Raw genomic sequence first — 24,394 nt, 5'->3', positions numbered from 1 at the left:
ACCAATGATATTTACAGACAGAAGCTCCTAGCTAGGCTTCAGGTTTCCTTGCAAGCAGTTGAGTAGAACGCTGGTGAAAGAAAGTACTCCAAAGAATTTTTATTTACTCTTCAAACAATTCTGCACAATGGTTTGTTGTAATTTTATTTGGAGAGAATGTGCTAGAAGACAGTTTAGATGCAGTCTACATGTCCAGAACATTTTCTGCCTTGTGAGCATTAAACTATGGAAGTGTTTTTTTAATAAAAAGGAAATGTTTAGAATATACTGTTACCATAAAAAGAAATGCTTCTCTGACCATAACATCAACATTATTCTCATGCATGCCATTCCGTTTAGAACAGATCGCATCTTGTTTTCTAGACCTGGCAATTACTTGAGTTAGATATTTAACAATTATCGAAGTGGTATTTTGTGTTCCCATTGTCACCAGTTTTTCTCAGACTACTAAATGGTTTCTGTTGCTGCAAACCTTTGTCTAAGAATATGTAAAATTTGTTTTTTCCTGTCTACAAAGATATAGCAGAATTAATACTGTTAACTTCCATATTTTTTGCGAATAACAGATATTTGGCATTATTTTTTATTTCCTGCAGTAAATTTCTAACCAGCACCTAAATAGTATTGTTTTGATTAAAGTGACTAAAAGGGTTGCTGTTGTTTAGTATTGAAAACACAAGGGCATTCCCTTTTTCCATGATTCTTTCATGAATTCTGCACAGCAGAAATGGAATGAGATCTCTCAAGTCTCTGCTTTTGACCAGTGAGATAAATGAGCTAACCCTTCTGCTAACGAAAGCATTAAGAAAGTCCAATGTACTTTGTTACTGTGGGATGAAAATGAAGCCCATATTCAAATTAGAGAAGTATATATTGTCAGTATTTCAGAGCATAATGTTACAGCTCCATGCAAACAATACCTCAAAACCTATACTGGTTTTGAGTCCTATGTTTTGCCATCTGTTGAAATATATGGTAGAAAACTATTTTAGAATGCTTTTGGAGACAAAAGAATGCATGAATGCTTTAATAGTATTGAGATGTATCTGAGTTTTTATTATGCAATTCACTTGTTTCAGGAGAGCTGAAAGTTCTGCAAGACTAGCATACTTGTTACTGGCTTATAACAGGGAGTGACAATAATTTGAGGTACTATAAAGTCTGGAAAATGAAAAAAGCAAGGAACATTGTAAGGGATGATTTTCAGTGATTATACTTTACAAAACCAAGTTAATCTGGATGGTAAAAAATAAAAAAAATGCTGAGATGGTGATAAAGCATATGTTTACAATAGGAAATCCTTTTGGGAAAAGAGAGAATTTGTCTGGGCTAATTTAAAGGGTTCAAAGCATTTATGCTTCACGGGATAGTTTTGATACAAAGGTTGCATGGCTTCTGGATTGACTGGTGTCTCATATGGTTGTTAAGCTATTAATGCTTTCTTTGTTGAAGATATCACAAAGAGAAAAAATGTCTGTCAATACTGACTTTCTAATTTTAGGACTGATAGAGGGCCCTTGGCAGTATCACTATCGATAGTAACTTTATTGAAGAATAAGTAATTTCATAGTTCTCATGATATGACCAAATGATGTATGGGTGCTTCAATGCTCATAATAATCCCTTTCTTTTTATAGTCAAATTTGTGATACTATAGTTACTAGTAACAGCTATAAACTGGCATTGTGCAAGTACATTTTCATCTCCTTCATTTGTGTTTGGAATCACAACAACTAAGTAAATGTCTGTATTCGATCTGAATTTCTTACTGAAGCTGTCATTTGGAAGAATAAAATGCCTGAGGGTGAAATGCATAGTTTTAAGTGATTCTGATGTGGTGTAATTAACTGAAGTTAGTGAGTATAAATTTACTACTTTACAGTGTTGATTAGATAAAGTAGAAAAATATACTTTAAGGCAACGATGAAAAAGAGGTGGTTTCAGAAGAATATCATGAAGTGCCTAGTAAGAGTCAGGAGTTACTATCAAAAGTGTCTGTGCTTTCTGTAAGAACATGATCTGAATGTAAATCACCAGAAAAAGAAAAGATCAGTCACTTGGGAAAAACTAGGTAGTCTTTTCTTGCTGGGTTTTATGCATGATAGCAAGTGGGTTTCACTGTAGAGTTCTGGAGTAATGTAGAAAATACCCTTTTATATGAAGAATCCTTTACCGAGTGAAAGTTCTCAAGATTAAAGATAAGGTTGTTTCTGTAATTCCAGGAGTCTTAATTCTGTAAAGACTGACAGTAGCCAACTTGTTCATTAATTTTTCCAGTTATGTTTAGTACTTTTGAAGCTTTGAGCTAATAATTACATCTTTGATAAGAGTAATTTTTATGAGACCTAATTCTTAGAATTTATTTGAAATTGTCACTTTTCACTAATTCTTGTAATGAGTTAGAGAAGAATCCAACCTAGGTCTTAATCACAGTAAAATACATCTGGAATTATTTTTGGTGTCTTATATTTTTTTTATTCTTGTTGTTTGAACCACCTTTTAAATAGAAAGCCCCAACTATGTAACAGACTGAAATATGTTAAAATAGGATGAAATATAAAATATTTTATTTTATAAAATATATTATAAAATACTTATTTTTTAAACAAAATTTAAAAAGCCCCAAACCCAGGAAACCAACAAAAAAACCAAGGTGGTGGGCAGTGACAACTTGTAACTTGGAGCCAGTTTTCCATACTTTTGCATACATACTTCCAAGTTGTATTCTTTATTTCTGTGAACAGACAAATTTATAGCAGATACATTATTTTTGGTTTTCTGCCTCCTCCTTTCTAGAAACAAGATGGATAATACAGCAGAAAATAAGTAGCTTTAGAGGGATAAGCATGTGAAAATTGTTGCCTTTTTTTTTTCGAGTTGGGAAAAATACTTCACATTAAATGATGTTAACTATTATTTTTTTTTTTCCAAAAATCAAAACTAGTATCCAAGCCTTCCTCCAATTCAAATCAAGGCCATGGAACAGAACCATTCAGAAAGGTTTTTTCTGGTACAGCCCAGCACCTAAGTCCAGCAGAACTGGTGTGTGTGTTTGTGTGCTGAAAATAGCTAGTGGTTTTTAAACCTTTAATCTCCAAAATAAAAGGAAGGAGCTTTAAGTTTTTCCTGCTAAAAAGATAATTTTTTAGTAAAAAAGATCAGCCTCAGTCTGAAGTTTAGTTTTGGTTCAGGGCAACATAAGATTGTCAAGTGAAGGAAAGATGAAGGTGAAGGAATGAGAGTCCTACTCCTCCCTGGGCAGGGAAGGTCCAGCATGAGGGCGGTAAGTTAAAAATGTAGCGGTGCCTGGATCCTGTCAGTGTCCTTTGCTCAGGCATGTGTATGTGACCCAGCTGGAGAATAAGAGGAGTAAGAGCATGGCTTAAGTACCAGCCTTCTTTGGTTTTATGTTTTGATGTGGAAGTTAGACTCTTTTGCTCAGCACTCTGCCTTCTAGCCTGTTTTCAAGAGAACCAGAGTACACCAGACACAGCTGGAGTAGATGGAGACAAGGACACGAGGTTGTAAAGCCACTACGTTACTGCAAATTGATGTGTATGTAACCTTTCTACTTTACTTTCATTTGTGATCCATTAAAAGCAGAGTTTCAAACTGATTGATTACTTGTCAATTTTATAATGTCTAGAAATGAAAAATCAAATGTTTGTGCTAAGTAGTTTGGGGAAAAGAGAGAATTTAAAGAGCAAGGCAGTGGCCTCACCACTACTTTAAGGACTATCAGTTCCTTTGAATGTTTGTGAATCATTCTTTTAATGCAGTTAATTTTATTTACCGAGAAGACAGTGGGTTGTGACAAATGTAGCAAGTTTGAGGCAAGTTGCACCACTGTCTAGCGATCTCCATCTGCAGCTGAATTCATGTGATTCATCACAGTGAATTCTGTGGGTAGTGAAGTGCCAAAGTTTTGTTGGTCTGAGAAAGAAAGGCTTAGTGTGGTCCTCTTAAAAGTTTGTGTATTAATGAAAATCTATAATATATCTTTATTTGTATGCTTCTCACTTCAAAATACTGGCAGAAGCAGCTGTACCTAGCCATATTTTCAAATTCTTTTGTCATTTTCAGTTTTTGTGGTGGCTGGTAAGAAAGGGACATAAGGTGGGGTTTTTTTTTTTTCATTTTTTAAAAAGGCTCACTTCTGGTTGTTGGTAATAATAATGCTTTTCAAAAAAGAAAACTTCCTCTTTTTCTTCCAGACGACATAAAATTAGTGGAAGAAAATAATGCAGAAACAGGTTTTGATGTGCATTATGAATTGTAAAAGTTCTAAGGACAGAAAGAATTGTTGTATTCTTGTCTTGTTTAATTTTATTCCTTGAAACTTGTATCAAACTCAGAACAAGTATTCAGCTTTGGTATAAACCTTATGCTGATGGAGAATCTTACTTACCTGTTGGTTAGATGTATCTTTTGAAAAAGTTTTGAGAATTAGTTTTGTAATTAACTTGAGCAATCACCTTATTTAATCTGCCAGTATTAGAGATACTGAAGTTAATCTTCAGTGGGTTGTCTCTGTTGTAAGCAGAAACCTACTTGGGGAACTTATTTCTTGGTGTAAATTAGTTAAGGCAGAACTGTGTTCTGTTGTGTGATTAGTTTGCCTCCAGCATATGTTACCTCCTTTAAAACTAACTTGGATGTCCTACAAAGTACTGCAGTTGTCCCAAGAGGTGTACACTTTAATAGATTAAATAAGTTTCTGGTATCAGACATGTTTCTCTATATAATATTGTGATGGGAACCTCTAGACTTCCTCTTTGTTAGGGTAGCGTAATCTACCTAGTTCAAGTACAAGGACAAGCTGAAATATTTTAGTGTAGTAGTAATTACTGAATATGTGCTGCATAGCAGGAGTCAGATCTGTTATCATCTAAACTGCTTAATGACAAGAGTGATTATGGCAATGTTATTCACCAAAAGATTTTTACACTCAATGTATATAATCAATGACACTAATTTTTTGGTTTCTTTTAAAGCAGCTGATTGTCAGTGGAGAATTCTCTTAATATTGTGTCCTAATTGAAATATCTGCAGACTCTTGCTATGTATTGAAAAGTATTGTACTAGTGTATTAGAAATATAATGTGATTTATGATTGATTGTAGAATTCCACTGGAATTATTTATATACTGAGAAGACTTTGCAGTTTCAGCATCATTAGTGTATGGCCTTTATATTACATATTAGGACAGGGTTTATATACTGAAAAGTTGCATATTTACTTGTTCATCTTATTTTCTGATTCTCTCACATCAGTTCAAAACTATGATACTTTTATTCTAAATATGTTAATGCTGTATTAGTACCTGATTTTAAAAAGCCAACCATGTAACATGGTATTTTCTGAGAAAATAAGATAAGAGATATTCCCAATCATTTTATGAAGTTCGCCATTTATATTGAACATGTGACCTAATGATATACAGCTAAATTCATCCTTTCCCTCAGATCTGACAGTCAGAAGTGTTTTGGAGGGTATATAAAGATCTGATCACCAAACCATCCAATCTTTTTTTCTTGGATGTGGGAGGAAAAACAGTTTCAGTATTATTGCTTTTGGTTCTGAAGTTGTTGATGGTTCTTGGTTCTAAATTGCAATTGTAATGTAGCATTTTTTTCATCTTTACTAGATAACTATAGATCTTGTGGTGTTGTATAATCTGTCTACTGAGTTAAGAAAGATATTGCTATGTAGTGTGAGAAGACTTCATGTGAATCTTTCATCTTGTTAAAAGATCCTAGAAAAGAAATCACTGGCTTTTTTACCATGATTTTCACAGTAGCTGTTTTTTACGGGTATAAGTTTTTCCTTCTAGTTGATGGTAAGATGCTTTGTCTTAATTCCAAGATTAAGAATGATATACAAGTATTCTCTCAGATCTGTGTAGGTGGTGATAGACTCGCTTGACATTAGGACAGGCCAGTTCAAATCAAAGGAACACAAAGATTGCATAATGTATTTCTGCCATTGTCTCCTGGAAGTGAGAGGTTGATATAGCAGAAATATGGTTTTGATACCTCAAAAGTAAAACAGGTCATAAGACAAAGCTGTACAAACAACGGAGGAGTTAATGATCTCAAGCTACTGTCTTAAGCAAAACCCTAAGAATTCTAGCATAAGTTTGAAAATTGCCTATCCATAAACGTGCAAGTCCAGTTTGCCACTATCCTCCTTGTCCTCACCTGTGAATTTTTGGAGAATAGAAATTCCACAATTTGAAGTAATAGAGCTGAGTCTGAAGTTAATAGTGAGTAAATCTAAAATACTGTGAGAATTTAAGTCGGAAACAAATTTTTTCTCAAGTTATGTTTTTTTCAGAGCTAAAATATTAGAGTGGACGTGGTTCCATATTTCACAGCTTTTGGAAACACAAACTCATTTGTCAGGCTTTCATACCATCTTATATTGGTAACCCAATAAAGGATATTGTAGTAAGAGAAGAAAAAGTTCCTCCCCAAGTGTATCACTGATATGGAAATAAAATACGGGCTGAGATGCAGTGAGATGTCTCAAGAAGCTTTCTTTAGCATATGTTTTATCTACTTTTTTCTCCAGACCAAGTATAACAAGGTCTGATTCCTCTTCCTTGTATCAAAAACTATCTTGCTGAACTTCATTGAAGTTACAGACCTCACATGTGGCAGACCTACTGTTGGATGTATAGCATCGTTCAGTAAGATGCAGGACTCCTGATGTGTTTGCATGTCTGCAGACAGCTTTGACAGCATCTACAAAACCCAAATAGCCACGCAATTTTCCCAGCTAACTGGTGAAAAGTTCTTGAGGAAAATAAAGATGACGTGTTAGATTAATCTCAGTGTTAAAAAGCAAAATAACGGACCTCTGAAGCTGGCAACAAAGAAGCCAAACCACTTTGTTCATGTAGTGCGTACAAGGATTTCTTTCATCAGTTCCCAGAAAGGGATCAATGGTTGTAAGAAGTCAGGCTAAGAAGAAAATTAAGTTGTCAAAAAACCCTCAAAAATTCAGGATTCAGGAATGGCTTCTACAGAAACCCCTGATGTGTGTGAACTTCCACGATTCCAGACAGGATGTATTTGTATTACCACAAACAAGCATTACTAGAGGACTAACTGTATAATTAGTTACTTAGAATCTGTCTCTTGAGGAATGTTTCCCCTTCTCTGCTTCTCACCCACTCTGCCTTAAAAATCTTAATAATTTTCACAGCTGTCCAGAATAAAAATAATAAGAAATGGGTTAGGACATACTCTGTATTGCTCTGATTTTGAGATAGGAGACAATTTGAAAGAAGCTTTGGGCAATATAGATACATTACTTGTCAAGATGAAAACTATTTGATCTAATTCTAACCCAGTTTTGAAAGTTCTTCTGTGCAAATGAAGGACATCTGATCCTAAAGGATGCAGCCTGTCTGGAAATCTGGCTGCAATAATCAGAGATTGATCACATTTTAATGCAAGAGCTAATAAACCTCATCCTGATAGATCATGTTTTGTTGAAGTATGCACTTTCCTGAGACAAAGTTACTAAACTCAAAAGCATGGAAGAGTTAGGCAGCTGTAGAACCATTATGACTATGATCCCCACCTGGAGGAGTTCTGCTTTCTTACCGGTGATACTCTGTAATTGTGTTATTAGTTGTTTCATTAATACACAAAACCCTGCAACTGCTAATAATCATAATTTGTTTCTGTGAGCTTGAAAAATATATTAAAAACTTGAATAATAGAGGTCATCACTATAATGGAATGCAGCTTTCAGAACCTTTGTTTAGTAATGCTCAATTTGCTAGATTCCTGAAACACCCACGGCCTTGATACTACTCTTCTACAATATGATTTTTCCAGAAGCTCCTTGGTAAAGTAAGTAGTTTAGGAGCACCGTTCCTAAAAGAGAAATAATGCATATTCTGTAAGATAGTTTAAAAACACTGTTTTGATTTCTAAGCCATGTGCATTTTCAGCTTTCCTTCCATACTTGAAGACATTATAGAAGGAGGTCTTGGCAAATCTTGATTTAAAGTTAACTGTTTATAGAATAGAATCCTCCAAAAAATATAAGTCTTATGGTTAGTGCAGAAGTGCTCAGTGGTTTGTGAATTGTGTTTCAGAGGACAAAAATACCAGAGAAAGAATAAACTTTTAGATGGCAAGTGTACTTTTCAGGAAAGAATCTGTCATACAGCTTTCTCTCAGGTGAAGTTGCCATAGGTTATCAATCACAGAATGGTTTGGGTTGGAAGAGAACTTTAAAGATCATCTAGTCCAGCCTCCCTGCCATTGGCAGGGACATCAATATATGTTTACCAAGCATCTATGACAGACTTTTTAAAAACACCCCAACTTATTCACAAATAGTTTTTTTTGCAATCTGCTACCTCAAAATCTGAGTTACTAATATTTGAATTAGATGCTCTGAAGTAGCTTGAAAATAGTTGCTAGCATGAATAATTATTGTTAAATAGCTCTGCACAGATCTGTTGTGCTATACTCAGACTAGTTCAATAAACATTGTAAAAAGATCTGATACAGTTTCCTGTATAATTCTTGATTCCTTTCTCTACTCCTCTGTTTGTTCATAGACTTTTTAATCTTTTATACCTTAAATATCTGTTGTATCAGGTTCCCTACAGAACCATATTGTTCAGGAGATGACATGTTGTGGTCAGAGTTACCAAGATATCACCTTGTACTTCCTCAGGTTTTGCATTTGTTTTCTATCCCTTATGTTTTAAGTAAATTGTAATTTGTTTGGAGTAGGTAAGTATGTTAAGCCCAAATCCTTAATGAGTTTTAAATGTCTATAATGTAGCTCTTGACAATAGTTTCAGACTTCAGAGTACTGTCTCACAAATAAGGATGTTTTTCTGCCTAAAATTCTTTCCCTGGGTAAAAATGAAATTGATTAATCTACTGTTTTGAGCTATTATTCTAGAACTATATATTGTAGTAATTTTCTTCATTTTAGAGAGAGCAGGATTAGTATAAGAATTTCAGTTGGTGTTTTTTCTATTGTGTTCTCACTACAAACGTCCCTTTTAGGCACTTGATGGATTTGGAATGTATTTAAGCTTGACTCATTTATCTGGATTTTCATCAGGCATTCCACTAGTCTGTAGGATTTTACCATTTCCCTGCTTTCTAGGTATTCCAATTTTTGTTACTTAGGTTTTTGTTACTTAAATATGTGGAAGTTTGCTTTTGGGTTGTTTTGTGGTGGGCTTTTTGTGGGGTGAGGGTTAGGAGCAGGGCAAGTTACAAAAGTGAGTTGTAGAAGATTCTGGAATAACCTGTTACTAGCTTTTTTAATGCACTATGTTGAAGAAAACTGTTTTTAGATTACTACGAGGATAATTCTTCAACCAAGTCATGTGCATCTTAAAAAAGACAGTTTCTTGATTGTTCCAAGTTTAATACATTAAGACTTCAGTAATATTTTACTGCATTTTTTCTGAGCTCTATATAGATATAGAGTCTATTTGCTTATCTTTTTCTTTAATTTTATTCAGATTCTGTTCAAAAGGTCTCCTAAATGCCAATCAGTTCAGTTTTAGCAGTAATTTTTCAGGGACACTGACAAGAAAAGTTTGTCAGCTCCATTTTTGGCAACACAGGCAAATGCTGTATGCAGTCTTCATGGCTGCTGTGGCTGTTATCTCCAGTTAAAGACAAATAGGTCAGAAATACAGAATATGCTTGAACAATATGAGTTAGGATGACTGATAGCACAGTGAAATCCTGGCAAAATTTGTTACTGCTCTATGTCTGTGTTAGAGACTACCAGTTCAGTCAGTAGCCCTGGCTTCGTGGATTGTAATAACGTGGTATTTTTTTATTTGTATGTGAAACAATGAGGTAATTTTTTGAATCACTAAAAGCATAGCATTGAGACACATGGCTGGTGTTTCTGGTGAATTAGCATATGCAGTCCTTTCAGATATAGAAACCTCTTTGGTGGTTTGGATAAGCATAAATGCCAAAGTTGTTATTCAGTAAGGTGAACTTCCAAGTATTCTAGCATTTTTGAGAGCTGATGAAATCATTATTGTGACTAAAATCAAGAAAGAAGATATAGCCAGGCAAATTCCCGAGTTAACGGCTGTAAGAATTCCCGTAATTTGGCATGCATCAATTTTGCATAGTTTTTGCAGTATGTTTCACATTGCATTTGAATTTTTCAGAACTGTCTTGGCTATCACTCCAGGATAAATTATTTCATAGGCATCTTGAAAAATGGCTGTTGCCTTAGGAATAATATTCATAATGATAAAGGCTTTAAAGGCTTTTTTTACTAGAGACTTCTTAAGATACAGAATCAAGTATCTGTCTGGCTCATGAACACAACTTAGGAACAATCTTGTTAAAGTTTGACTGATGTGTTATTAGAATGACTTATTTACGCTTAAGACAAATAGCATGAATTTGTAGATCTCAACTAAGTTTTCCACAATCCCTAGAGTTCTGTTAATTCCGTAGACCAGTTGCTCTCAAACTTACCTTCCAACAGCCACTCAGTCAGTCACACACCCACACTCACACCCCTCCCCCCCCATGTTGTCCATCTCGTCCTTTCCCTGGAATATGCTCAGCCATACAGTATTTGATGCAGTTTCCTGTCTAAGACATCTTATGTGAAGTGTTTTGAAAGGATTTCAATGTCCTTTAAACTTATGAAGAGATTTATCAGCAAGCGCCACTGTGCAGATTTTTATAGGCATGTATGACTTAGTTGCCTTATTTTGCTGTTATCTGCATGAAGCATTTTGTTACATTTTGTAATAGAAGCTTTTTTGTTGCTTAAAAATTCCAGTAACCATAGTTAGTGGTTGAGTGAAATTAAGTCTCTTCTCATCTCATATTTTATTAACTAAACTAGAAACAGAAGATTTCTGTGGTCAATGTGACTTGTTTCTTAAGCAACATGACTTCATTGCTGCTCAAAAGATTGCCTCCAAAAGTTTTAAGCCTATTTAGAGAAGGTTCTTATCAGAGAATTATTAACATCTTTTGCAAAGTATAGAAGACTTGTAATCCTCCTGGCATGAACTGTCCATCTGTGACTATATACCTTTCAGTGAGTTCTAAGAAATATTTTTACATCTTTCAATTTACTTTAACATGTTCCTGTGTATGTTTTCTGATTATTTAGACAATAAACCAAATTGTTTATTCTGTATAGATGTAGCTAACTGGTTGTTTTTAGGGGGTGGTTGTTTGTTGTGTTTTTTTGGGGGGTGTGTGGTGGTGTTGGGAAGGAATATTCCTAGCACAGTGGGCTGAGGTGTTCTAGATGCGGTGTAGCAGAACTTGTTATTAGGATAGAGTTCAGCTGATAGCAGTGATTGCTCAGAGCTTCATTTGTGCCTCTAGATGATTCTGGTCCTAAACACGAGTCAATATACTTGCAGTTTAGGGATATGCACAATATAAGGTGAAAAACCATAACCACAGGTTGAAGTAGTTATTTTAATTCTACTTTTTCTTGGTTTTATGGGTCTTGTGAAGTGGTTGAGGTATTTTATTTTTCCTCCCCGATGATCACAAGCTACTTTACCTGGCTTGCTAAAAGGAACTGGCAGATTTAACTGAAGCAAAACTGAGTGGCCTAATAGACAAACACCTATGAAACTGTCTAACTATTTTAGAATAATACTGTGTTGTAGTGGGCAGTAATATTATTAGCAGTCATTTGTTGAGAAGTTGCTGCTCTTCTGTGTTTACCTAGTATAAGAATGGACTTGGTTCTGAAACTGTTATTAGACTTTTGGGCAAGCACTTGTGCTTGAAGCTCTTGAACCAGGGTCAAAGTCAGTAACTTCCAGTCCTGTCGATGTATTTGGTATAAACACACTTTCAGGAGACACATTCACATCTCAGCTACAGTCTAAGCAGTCTTTTGTTTCTATGGTTCTCTAAGCATTTCCCTATCAAAAATTCTTGTGGCATTTTGTGCCTTGTGGCATGTTTCTTCTGCAGACTAAATCATTAACTAATTAATGTTGTATCTTGTATCTTTTCAAACCTTATAGGTATAATCTCCAAGCTTAGTAGTATGTTTTTTGGGGCTGGCATTTACACGTCTACTTTGTTGCCTTTTTTCCTTCATATAACAAGGATGTTTCCATCGGTTTGAGAGTTACAATCGTTAATTTTACTGACCTGTTATATACTTCTCTTGTATTAAGCATCACAAATTGACCTAGGGTTTACATTCAAAGAGAACCCTTTGCTCATCTCTTATATCCAGAGAAGAAAAACATGGGAAGGTTAATAGCTTGGCAAAATTGAGTTTCTTTATTTATCTGTATTAAAATTAAGGAAAAGTCATTGGAGTAATCTGGTTAAAACTGTGAATATAAATTACCTTTTTGCTTGTGTTATGATGAAATGTAATGAACTAGTCGAAGTTTCAAACTTCACAAAAACTCCTACCTGTTCAGCTTCCATGCTTCGCCTCCCGTCCTTGACTTTGTAGGATTTAAACTCTGGTGCATTATGTGAATTTTTTACAATTGCAGAGTACTAAAGGAAAGGAAGTGGTGTTCATAAAATCTGAGCATTCATTCTCAACACATCCCAACTCTCCTTTCTGTTTCCCAATTCCATCTTTTCTTTGCTTATGTGGGTGCATTCCTTCTATAGCCTGAGAACTATATGAAAATAAATTCACATATTATTTACATCTATTACGGGTTTTTCTTACAGGACAAAATCACAAAGATGGCTCTAGCAAGCCTTTTGTAAATATACATACTCAATGTAATGATAATTTTTAACTTTTCAGAATAGGGATTTAAGTACTCCTCAGGCTATTTCTACAAAGCTGCATAGCTGTATGACTAGTTGCTAAATGTGGTCCAAGTCAAACTTGATGAATATTAGTGGTGTCATAATTTTAGAAGGCTTGATAATATTTTTAAAAAATCTTTACCTAGATTTTATATCCACCCTTTTTATGTTTAAGATAGCCCCGTAGGCTATCCCTGCAATCATAGATTTGACTGCCTGCTGTTTATCAATGATTAGTCAAATCAATCTATCTACAGAGTTCATAAGTTAGATGAGGCTTGGCTTGGCTGTCTAGATGTGTGTTTGCTGTTACTCAAGTCAGTGGTTTGTGTGTCGAAATCTTCAATGTCTCAGAACAAATTTTGATAAAGTCTAATATTAAACAATATAGGGAAAGGTAGACTTTCAGTTTATTAATTATCTGCTTAAATACAGCTTAAAACTTAGTAAAAGTTGTTGAAGATTTCCAGTTAAAAAGCAACAAATGATTTTATCATTCATAGAAAATGCATGTGGTAAAACTTGTAGGTAAAATATCCTTACTTGTTTTTTTCTTTATTCAAAATCACGTGACGGCAACGTGTTGTATTATTATCTACTTGAGGCTCTCATTTACTGTATCTTGTCTGTGCTGGAAGCAGTTCACCCCTGTTCTGAGGGGAAACATGAGGTAAAACTACTGTGTCTGCCAGAAATCCCAGCATGGTGTTTGCAGTAGGAGCTGTTAAGAGTCTCAGCTTTTTCCAAGTCAAATCACTTTAGTGTCTTCAGGAACCGGACCTTGGTACTTTTACTTTTGTGTGTTTGCAATAGAAACCAACCGCTGTAAACTTATGAGCCATGCAGGTAGATAGGATTTTGACTGGACCTCAGTAGGAGCAACTTAGCTTAACCAGTACTTCACATTTCACTCCGTTAACTTCCCATGATTTATGAATGATGAGTCAAGGGGAATCTTAAAAACTTAAAATGCTTGTGGGCGGTTATACAGTATAAATGTGTTAAGAAGCTAAACTATATGAGTAAACTTACCAAATCCGACTGTTAAGCCCTGTCTCGTGCTTTTCCTAAATATTCATGTCCTGCGCATCTTAGAAACGATACTGAAATCCTTCTTTCTGATCCTGCCCCGTGTACATCCAGTTGACCTTGCCTGTTGGCCTGCTAAACTCTTGGGAAGTGGAGCCTTGCAGCCAAGTGGCAGGCTACAGTGCTGTGCCTCCTACCAGGGTCTGCTCCCAGGCGGCACTAGTCACCGCATTCCCCTCCTCCATATGGTGTCACAGGATCGGTGCCCTTTCTGCAGCATGACAATTTATTTGCAGTGTGAGCTCTTACATGCTGGATGGGCCTTTAGTTTTACTGTCTAGAATTTTAGAGTAATAGTAGGTTAGTCATTCACCCTGCAGAGAACATAATTTTGGAGGCTTCTTGTTTAACTACTAATCTTCCTAAAATTAGATACTCTAGATTAAACCTTAGGCTAAAATGAGATTGAATGCATTAATCATGGTCGTACTCAGATGTGCCATGACACCTGGGGATCCTTAATATATGGAAGATAAGTGATGTGTACTAGTGTAATCTTAGGTCCTGCTAGTACCACAAATCTACATTTGGTCTTTAGACTCCTGCAGTGTAGGTGATCTGGTTAAAAGAAAGTGCCAATCTCTGCCTATTACCTACAAGAGAAAATGTATGTAAATGAAATATGAAGCCAAACCTTCCCCAATGAAAAAGTTAAATTGATGAATTATGTATTTTTCATATCTATTTCAGCTCCTACAGTCATTATGAAGAATTTGCATTATTTAATATCTTTTCCTGTGAGTCTTGACTCACATATGTCGTGTCAGTTATGGCAACGCTTGCTGGTCGTAGGGTGATGGTTTACTGGTATCAGACTTTGGTTGGAGGTGTGCCTTTCAGACCACAAATATCTATGTAGAGAGCTATTAGTGAATATTACAACTATGGCTAGAATCATTCTTCAGTGTGGGCTATAAACTAGAACAGTTTCATTTTCAAGCATCATTTAGCTTTTTTATTGTGTAAGGGGTGAAGAATTTTTCTTGTTCCTTAATTGTCCCCTTGCACCAACAAAAATTTGTGACAAATGCATTCTTATTTGTGGCCATTAATTCTTAGTTGTGTAAGATCACCTCAGCAAATTTTCATCAACATTTTTTTTCATGTAGATGTAGCTTTTGTGTACTCTATCACTAATTGTAAAGGCTGCTTTGGATTTGACTGGACTTGCTAGGTCAACAGTCCTTGAATTGGAGAAGAGAATTTTATGGTCTACTGAGAAACCAGTTTTACATGGAAATTAAATACAAGAACAAGGGTTGGAAAATGTTAAGGCTGTGGTACAAAGTAAAACATACTTGTGTGAGCCAAGGACAGAATACTAGCCACTTTTAATTTCCTGACTTTTGTTAGCTTGTATTTCAAACTCCATATTTAAATGCTCCTTTTGCCTGCATTTATATAACTTATTTGGAGGGATATACTGGCCAGCTTCTCAGCTACTGTATGCTGACACTAGTTAATCACGTGTTTCTTTGTCTTTTGGTGAAACTCAAGATTCTTATGTTTATGTTGTCTTACTTTTCATGAGTATAATTAGGAGTGCCTGGCTTGACTGTTTTTGGTGCTTTGTACATATTAAGTTTCATTGCCCAGTATGTGGGAATGTAGACAGCATTTACCAGCTCATTAACCTCTTTAAATTGGCTGTGGAATGGATTATTTCCTGTCACCATCACAGGTCAGTGGATGGGTTACAGTCCAATGGACTCTTTATAGAATATTTGAAAAATGCTAAGCTACCACAGCATTCATTGACTGGCATGATTTTTCTAATTCACAATTATTTGGGGGGGAAATCCAAACAAGATAGTAGGTTAATATTGTCATTGTTCTGAAGTCAGGAAAGGCAAATGTTGGTTAAGAAAACCCCACTAGCTGATCCTGTTTCTCTGCAAAATGTGAACATTTTATACACATACAGCATGTTTTCAGGACACTATTAAAAGCAGTGTCTGTTTAGACCAGGAAGATGTGCATGTAATTGTGTGCTCTCACTGATGTGTGTGACCCCTAGTAAGCATCTGTCCTGGACCTGTTCTTAGGAAGTAACAAGGTCAGGAAGAGTGGCCTTTGTTTCTCTGTGTTGAACATAGTACCCTAGCCTTCACAAAAGCCGTATGTATCCAATAAAAGAAATTCACAAACCTTATTTGCTTGACAGTGGACTCCGACAGGGTTGACATCATCATTTTTTCAAATGTTACACTTACGCAGTCATGGAAATTTGGATAGATAGGTAATTTTGCTGTTCAGCTGGACATTTTCAATCAAGAATTTGATTTGAATGCATTACGAGTAAGAGCTTAAAAACTTGAAGACACTGGATTTGCATTAACTACAACTAGATACTTGACTTTTCTTTTTGTTCTGCCTGAGTAATAGCCGTGTAAAGAGCTACTTTCTGTTAGTTTAGCAGTAGAGCTGGGTGCTTCCAGACTGTAGCCTCAAAACTTCTCAAGTCAATGAAGACTATTGCCAAAATAAGTCCCAGCCAATCAGAAGAGTTGAGAGAGCTGATGCTAATACTACAGCAATTGAATATTACTTCTCTGTACTGTAGGCAGCACATATATAAAACTTGCTTACAGGTAGCTGAATACTAAGAGATGTTGTGAATCCTGAAATTAGCAGACCACAAAGCCCTTCACATTAGTTGCTAACTCTGTCCAAGCTCTATAAGGTTGTCATGGAAAGTCACGAGCGGGCTTTGTGACTGTCTTGCAGGTTTGCTAACCATAGACACCTTGGATTAATCATAGGGTCTCATCACAGGGTATAATTTAAGATTACAGAATGCATCAAGAAGAGTCAATTCTGCATTGCACCCTGCATAAATGAGATCAATGGCATATATTATATTTTACTTATTAACCTAATAACCTTGAACAAATACCAAATAATACTGCTGCTCTCCAGGATTCTTACTTGAAGGAATGTCTTTGATTTGTTTGTGTCACTGAAAACCATAGTACAGATTACAAGCTCTAACTTTTAAAGGTGCTTTTCAGGGTGCCTCGTCACTTCTCAAAACTTGCTTTTACTGAGTATTATTTCCAAAGTAAACACTTCATTTTGTGGAAATATGTATACTGAGTATTACACTGAATATAGATTTTCCTCCAGAAAGCTTTTCTGTAGGTAGATGCTTATTGTAACTGAACTGATTACTAAGCCGGTTTTATCATAAATGTTTACAGCTTGACACTATGCTGTTAGAAACCTAAGTCCCAGTTCATCAGAGCATTGACACACCTGTGCTAATGCTGTGGGTATTGTAACTTAAAGTTAATTGCTCAGATAAATGGATACTGGATATCTGCAGCTTTGGTTTGCAGTCACGATGTTGTGTGCTACTGGCAGATTGTCAGAATCTTAGACAACGATTCCAAAGAATGTATAATTGGATACCTTTTTTTCTTTTATTGGGCTTGATGTATCCTCAGCATAATGTTATATAGTACATATTATGTTTGTGTTAACATCTCAGTTCTGTTCTTAATTCTAAATATTGCATCCAGGAACTTCTGGCTTTGTTATTAATGCAACTACTGGATTTAACCATTATGTCATATACTGTCCATATATTGCTATTACTGAAATTATATATATTTCTCTGTCAATCATAATATTGGAACATTTGGATTTTTTCAGTTTTGGCTTGTACAAGCCGAAGAACTCTGTGTTCATGACACTTATTAACCCCCAAATTATATCTTATGTATCGGTATCATTGGTAAATTCTTAGTCCTTGATTTGTTACTTTGTTTTTGATATGCTATATCATCTTACAGTTCACCTAATTTTATTTAATTTCCTTTTCTTTAATCCAGGGTTGGGAAGAAACTGTGGATGCTGCCATATCTTACTTGTTAAGAACTTGTTTGTCAAAGAGCTCTAAGGAGCAGGCTCTGACTCTTGGCAGCCAGCTGTGCATGCCTAAAGATACCAGCAGACTGAAAAAGAACATCACCCTCTTCTGTGATAGATTGGCTAAAGGTGGTCGCCTTTCCTTAAGTACAGAATCAGCCACTCAGCAAGCTGTTGTCATGCCAGGTAAGATGTGTACTACATGATTATAATTCAAAATATGCATTTGTATATTAAACCTAAAAATTATGCATATTTGCTTGTGTTAGCAGTTTGTTTCTCACAGGCTGTGGAAACCAAACACTGCTTGTGTTGCTGACCAGTAGAACAACTTGGGTAATAAGATCACTTTAAATCTAAATTTTGTTTCAATTTGATCACTTATAGCTGCTCTTGCAGCATATGGACAGTAATGCAGCAAATGAACCTCAGATGATCATCTTTATTCTCTATTTTATTTATAACCTACTTCTTTGCACTTAATTGAAGGTATATATGTGTGCATTTCTAACGTGATGGAAAAGTGAGGAGTGAAAAGCCCTCCTTTCTTTACAGAGCAATGGTTATGATTGCATTATTATGGCATATCCGAATAACTGATTATGAAGTAGTGATAACACTGAATTAAAAAAAATCTACAATCTTAGAAAGTACTAGTTGGTTGGGTGATATCTCACAGAAAGCATGAAATTAAAGATGAAACTAATTTAAGTAAGTGTCTAATAATATTTCTTATTTTGAAAAGGAATGTGGGGAATATTTCAGAGTGCATAATGATTTAAATGGATGTTGTGGAGTTTCTATTTTTTTAAAAGATATTTTATTCATGTGTTTTTTAAAATTCCTGCTTTTTAGTAACAGTGGGAACAAAACCACGCCTTTTCTATAGAGTCTGAAGGCTAGCATCTTTGTACTGTTGCAAGACATTTTCTTCCTGCCTTTCTTCTCTAGAAAGTCATCAGTCTCTTTATAACCATTAGAAACTCCTGCTGATTTGGAAACAGTTTTTTTTAATCCCAACTTCCTGCTCTGAATTTGGATCGGACATTCACCCAGCTTCATAGTCTCCTAAACCCCATAATATTACTATGGTCATTGGCCTCAGTGACCTCCTTCACCTACAGCAGTCTTTACATCTGTAAGCAAAACTATGTATTATATGCACGGTTCAGGCTTAACATTGGGAACTTATTATTTTGTCCTCATGGGTATCATTTTTGATAAAGTTTGGAGTTGTGTTAGGGCAGTATCTTGATTTTCTGTACTTTGCTTTCTTACATCACAAAAATAATTTGATTCCTGTTTAATATAATCTGAATAGCCTGTGCAGTGTTTCAGCAGCTTGGAAGTCCTTGTTATTAATACGTGCAGCCCTCCTTTGCGTGTACTACTTTAAATGATTCTTTAAGTGGTTGCAGACTGTGCAACGGTAGAAACTAGATATATGTAATTTTTCTTTAGTGTTACACTATGCCCGTATCTGTAAGTGGACTGATAATCATGTGAAGTGAAGAAGTGGGCCCGAATAAGTGTCAAATTAATTTTACAATTTTTTGTTAGTATTTCTTTGCAAGACTAAAACAAGTGTTAAGGCTATTCAATTTGTTGAACTTTGAAAAGGTTATATATGCGCTGTTTTTCCTTCTAAGGATTTTGTGAAGGTGTAAATAGCTGCAGTTCATATTTTTCCACCTAAGGTAATAAGGTGAATTGACTTAATAAAGAAATCCACTTCTGCCTGTTCAATTGACTAGTGTTACTGGGTTCAGGGGACTGTTCAATTTGGTTATGATTAATTCTGTTAGAAAAAGAGTAAAATTTTTAAAAATTGTAAACAAATTAGAAGAAACCTTGCTGTTGATGAAGAAACTTGAGAAAGCGGTCTGGTCATGGTCTCCATATTGCATATTTAAAGATTAAAATCTTAAAAAACGTTAAACCCACTGTTTTCTATTACATTAGGCCAAACTAGCACCAAGAAGGCATTAGTGATACATACTAGAGTAATTTTTACTATTGTGATACAGGAATATAGTTTTACTACATCTGAAATAAAAATAATACAAGGAAGAAGTACATTCAAAGCAAAATGTAAGATATTTGACTGAGGGCTGTTAGCCGTGTATTGATGATATGTGGGACCAGGATTACAATTTTACTTGATGGATAGTGAAAAATTAAGCACCTGTAAAGGAGCTGGTTGAGACCTGGTATAGCAGTGTCCCACCCAACATAAACTATTTTAGCTATGCTTGAAATTCCCTTTGGCCATGATTTACATGAAAAAGGCTTAAAATCTGTAATCCAAATACAGATTCCAAAATAAATCATTTTACTTTTAATAGTGCTGACTCTAATGTGTAGCCGTTTTGAATATCAAATCACCTAATTAAAAATCAAAATTATGACCTAATTAGTCTAACACTTCAGAGTGTCACAAGAAGGTATTATTTAAAGAAATTATAAAACCTAATACAGCTTCCTTATTTTTACTAGGAGTTCAGCCTGAAGCCTTGATAAAAGGTTCGATACATTTATGCATTAACTCATTAACTGTTGAGGGAATACAGGTTTTTGAAAAGTATGCAAGAGCTTAAAAATCAGAATTTTCATCTTCATTTACAGGACAGGGTCATTAGAGATAAATACTTCTGCCAAATGCTTAGAATAGCATAGCGCTTAAGTAGTTGCTGTCTAGCAGGATGTGCTGTGTGCTTTGAAACTGTGTGGGTGTTTGGACAGACTCGAGACAACTGGGAGCTTTCTTGGGTGAGTAAAGAATTTACTGAGGCTTTTAAAGCATGTTTGTCTTGTCACCTGTTTGGGTGTTCTGTGGCTGTCTCTACACTGGCAAGTAATGTGGTCCATTAGAACCAGATCTGCAGGGGGAAGTAGTTGAGGCTGGCAACATGACTTGTATAACCTACGTGTTTCAGAGGAGGTTTGAACTAACTCTGTTCTTGTCTGCTGTACTGCCCCTCCATTAGCAGTTGCAGTGCTTTAAGTGCTTTCCTGGGATTCATCTGCCCAGCTATTCACCTGTTCTTTCACCTGAAAGAAACAAGTTTGTGTGCCCAACACCAATCCTCCGTGTGAAAACATTGCAGTTAATCGGGGTAAGCAAGAAGTTTGCTTCACTCTTCATTCCAATGAAAAATACCTGTTCAGTCTACACTAGGAGGAAATTGAGAATGATGTCTTATAAAGTGAAACCAGTATACAAAATAACTATATGCTGTTGAGTAAAGAGCTCTTTGATAATGCCTGTAAAATAGCGGAGCTTCTTCTCCCAGCCCTTAAAGGAGGGAACAGGAATAGGTAGAGGAAAATGAAGTAGAATTCTACATGGAGATGGTGAGAATTGAATTGTATCTGAGGATTTATGGTTAAACATTGGATGTTAATGTAGGGAAGAGTTTTTCAGGATGTTTAATCTCCAAGCCAAGCCAAAAATGGTCCCGTACTTTTTCAGTATTGTAGCTGTTGTTACCTTGAGGAGTTTGTTCAACGCAACTTTTTCTTAAGCCCATTCTTTTTCTTAATGGTGGAAACCCCCTTTTCTATAGCAACCAACTTAAAAAATTTGTTTAAAAATGCCTAGGACCCTTCTGGCATTACAACACTCTAACAGTAAGCTGGATTTCTGGAAGCTATGTTTAGCATGTTCAAGATAGTGTGCCCTGAAATCTAGAGAAGTTGCCTGAAGCCACATTGAAATGCTGATGATTATCTGTAAGTGTGCAACTATTTGAAAAATGCCTTCAGAAAACAGTTATCAGTATTTGTAGTTAATCAAAGAGTGTATGTTAGAAGTATGTCAAGCTCTCTGCTGGGTCTGGTTTTGTTCATTATTTTCTTTAATGGCTTCAGTGGTGGAATATGGAGCATGAATGTTAAAATTGTGGTTTTGCAAGAAGCTAGCAGTAGTTTCAGGCACATTAAAAGAGCAATAACTGATCTTGATAAATCAGAGGCAGGATCTAAAGTCAGTCAGATGGTGCTCAGTCGAGACAAGTGCAAAGGACTCTAGCAAATAAGTATCAGACAAACTAAAAATTGAGAAATAGTTCCTTAAGCACTGTTGCCATAGGATAGACTCCTGGAGGTTGTAGTGGACCAGCAATTGAATAAAAGTCAGTAATATGATGCCATTAAAGACAAAATCCAACTTTGGGAGGTGGTCATGTGACTTTTAATGAGGCGCTGTAATTATTTATTTCTATTCTTCATGAAAAAGTTCAGTTGAAATTACAGGGTAACACAAGAGAAACTGAGACAAACTGAATAGAGTTCAGAGAAGAGCACAAAAATTATAAATGTTTGAAACAATCTTGCTTTTCGTTTCTTCTGAGGGAAAAAGAAAGAGAAGGGACATGATATTTTTCCAGTATGTAAAATGTTCTTATAAGGATGATTAAAAGTTAATGAGAATCATTGGCTAAATATGATTATAATGGTAAGCCACATCAGGCTGTATCATGTACTCTATTGCCTTTGGCAGTGCATAAATGGTTGGATGAGAGGAACAGTGAGGGGCTTAGGGAGTGGTGCTAACCCGAAGTGTGGGCCAGTGCCAGGGAAGTGCTGGGGAAAGGTGCTGTAGACCACCCAGGTTGTCATGGATTGAGTTTAATGTGTGTGAGAATTTATAGCATAAATCCTGATGACCTGCAGTGAATTAATTCTGTAACTTTTAAAGGTTTCTTGTAATATCTGTGCTTTGCAGGATTGCTTTGAAAACCTTAAACGGTGTCAGTTGTGGCTGTTTAGAGACTTGTTCAGGGGTCAGTCTGGAGCTCTATTTGCAGTATCACCTCACCTTTATTTTGGGTGTCTCAGCTAGTCTTCAGCTAGAATGTGATCCTGCTTTTCCTCTAGTAGGTCCTGGTGTGCAAATGGCACCTTATCAGTTCTGCTTTGTTCAAGTAAAAATTTTAAATTGTAAATTAGAATTTTATTTTTTTCAAACTTTTTTCTTCTTTAACTGGACTCCAGTAATTTTTTTCTCTTTTATTTGGTTACCTGATGTTTTAATTGTGCTTTAGCATGATTTACTTACATAGCTGAATGTAACTGGAACAGTAGAGAAACTATTATTTAACTTGAAAATCAACTGAGTACTGCGTTGCTTAAATCTGTGGAATGTCAAAGACTGTCATCTCCTCAGGTCAACTGAATCTTTAGAGCTGAAATTATAAGGAAAAGGAGTAATATTTTGCATCCAAGAAATAGGATTTGCAAATAGTTTTGTGTAAGCATAATATTTAAGATTTATATAAAGAGCTAGAAGTCAAGCCGACTGTCCGTCTGGCTTTCTCCTCTCTCTTGTGATGGGGTTGATGTATCCAGAGTATTAGTGACAAAGTTTATCTGAACTCTTAAACACCTTGGACAAGGTTGAAAATTATCTCTTGATAGCTTATATGGTAACTTAGTATCCTTATATGTTGTTTTTCCTGCAGATGAAACTGGTTTGTTGTGAATATTGGAGGTGGATGTGGCAAATAACGTTCTTTATAATGTTTAAAGCTTTGGAAGATTTTTAGCATGTTCCTTTAATAATGTTTTATATTGTAATAATTGTGACTAAGTTATCTTAGTCTTTTCATGATGATTTTCAATTTTTGCTGTTTGTATTCAAAATCTGAATGCTTTTCCTTTTTTCAATAGCAGGGTATACCCTGCTATACTCTGCTCCATCTCAATTTCCAGGCCCTTTCCTACACATTTGTTGCCTAACCAGATGTTTTCCCAGTCTGTATTTATATATATGATGTTACTTTCCCAAGCACAGTAGTATATACTTGACACTTTGTCTTCATAGCTTTTTTAATTTATCAAGTTGAATTATAATTCTGCTTTGTATAATCATGATTCTATCATTCAGATTATAAATTGGTAAGTGCTAACTTTAAAGACAATGCTCTTTAGCACATTAAATACATATATGCACCCAGAATGTATTTGAAGTCATGTTTTGGAAGACAAAAGTTTTTCTAGTTCCGCTCCCCCCCCCCCCCCCCCCCCTTACCTAAGCTTATAAGAACCTCTTTTCAAAATCCTGTCCTGATTTCAGTGAGTTAATATTGCCCATTTTGAAGCTGTGTTCTTAACTGGAAAACTGGGATGCAACAGAATGTGTCATATTCCTTAAGGAACTATCTGTTTACATGCTGCTAAACTTGAGGAGAATGGCAGGACTAATTGGAAAAACATGTGGATTTGAGTTTCTGGAAGAGCAATATTCATTTTTATGTATATGTATTGGACATAAACATTGCTGCAAAGTTCTTAGTACGTAAAGGGTGTACTGTAAAGAATAATAATAGTTTTCTTGATCTGAAAAATCAGGATTTTTGTTATTGCAGATTCCTCTTTTACACTGTTAATTATAAATTATTCATCGGTCATTAGGGGAAAGGAACAAGCAGTATAACTCAGGTATTCTCACATTTCATGGTGTGGACTTCAACACAGAATGTCTTGCAAAATGTAGTGCCTGCCATTTGTACTCAACACAGATTCCTGTCTGTCATGGTAATGTTATCTCTGTAGCAACTACAGTAGATCTTTGCCTGGAGGTTAGAATCATGTAGTTCAAAATTATTCAAAAATAATTTAGCAGCCTGAAGAGGATATAAAG

At 35.5% G+C, this 24,394-nt stretch overlaps 1 protein-coding gene across 3 annotated transcripts in view; it reads left to right on the top strand.

Annotated features, from left to right (window-relative positions):
- BBS9 (Bardet-Biedl syndrome 9) overlaps positions 1-24,394 on the top strand; it is a 310,952-nt gene that overhangs the window by 136,713 nt on the left and 149,845 nt on the right. For all 3 annotated transcript variants that reach the window (XM_040589505.1, XM_040589504.1, XM_040589506.1), the window contains one exon: positions 17,715-17,937. In XM_040589505.1, the coding sequence (XP_040445439.1) occupies positions 17,715-17,937 (223 nt within the window). The remainder of the gene's footprint in view (positions 1-17,714; positions 17,938-24,394) is intronic.

Source organism: Falco naumanni, chromosome 4 (assembly GCF_017639655.2).
Source record: "Falco naumanni isolate bFalNau1 chromosome 4, bFalNau1.pat, whole genome shotgun sequence".
NCBI classification, from domain to species: domain Eukaryota; kingdom Metazoa; phylum Chordata; class Aves; order Falconiformes; family Falconidae; genus Falco; species Falco naumanni.
The sequence above is the reverse complement of the archived record's forward strand: the minus strand, read 5'-3'. Positions and strand labels throughout refer to the sequence as shown.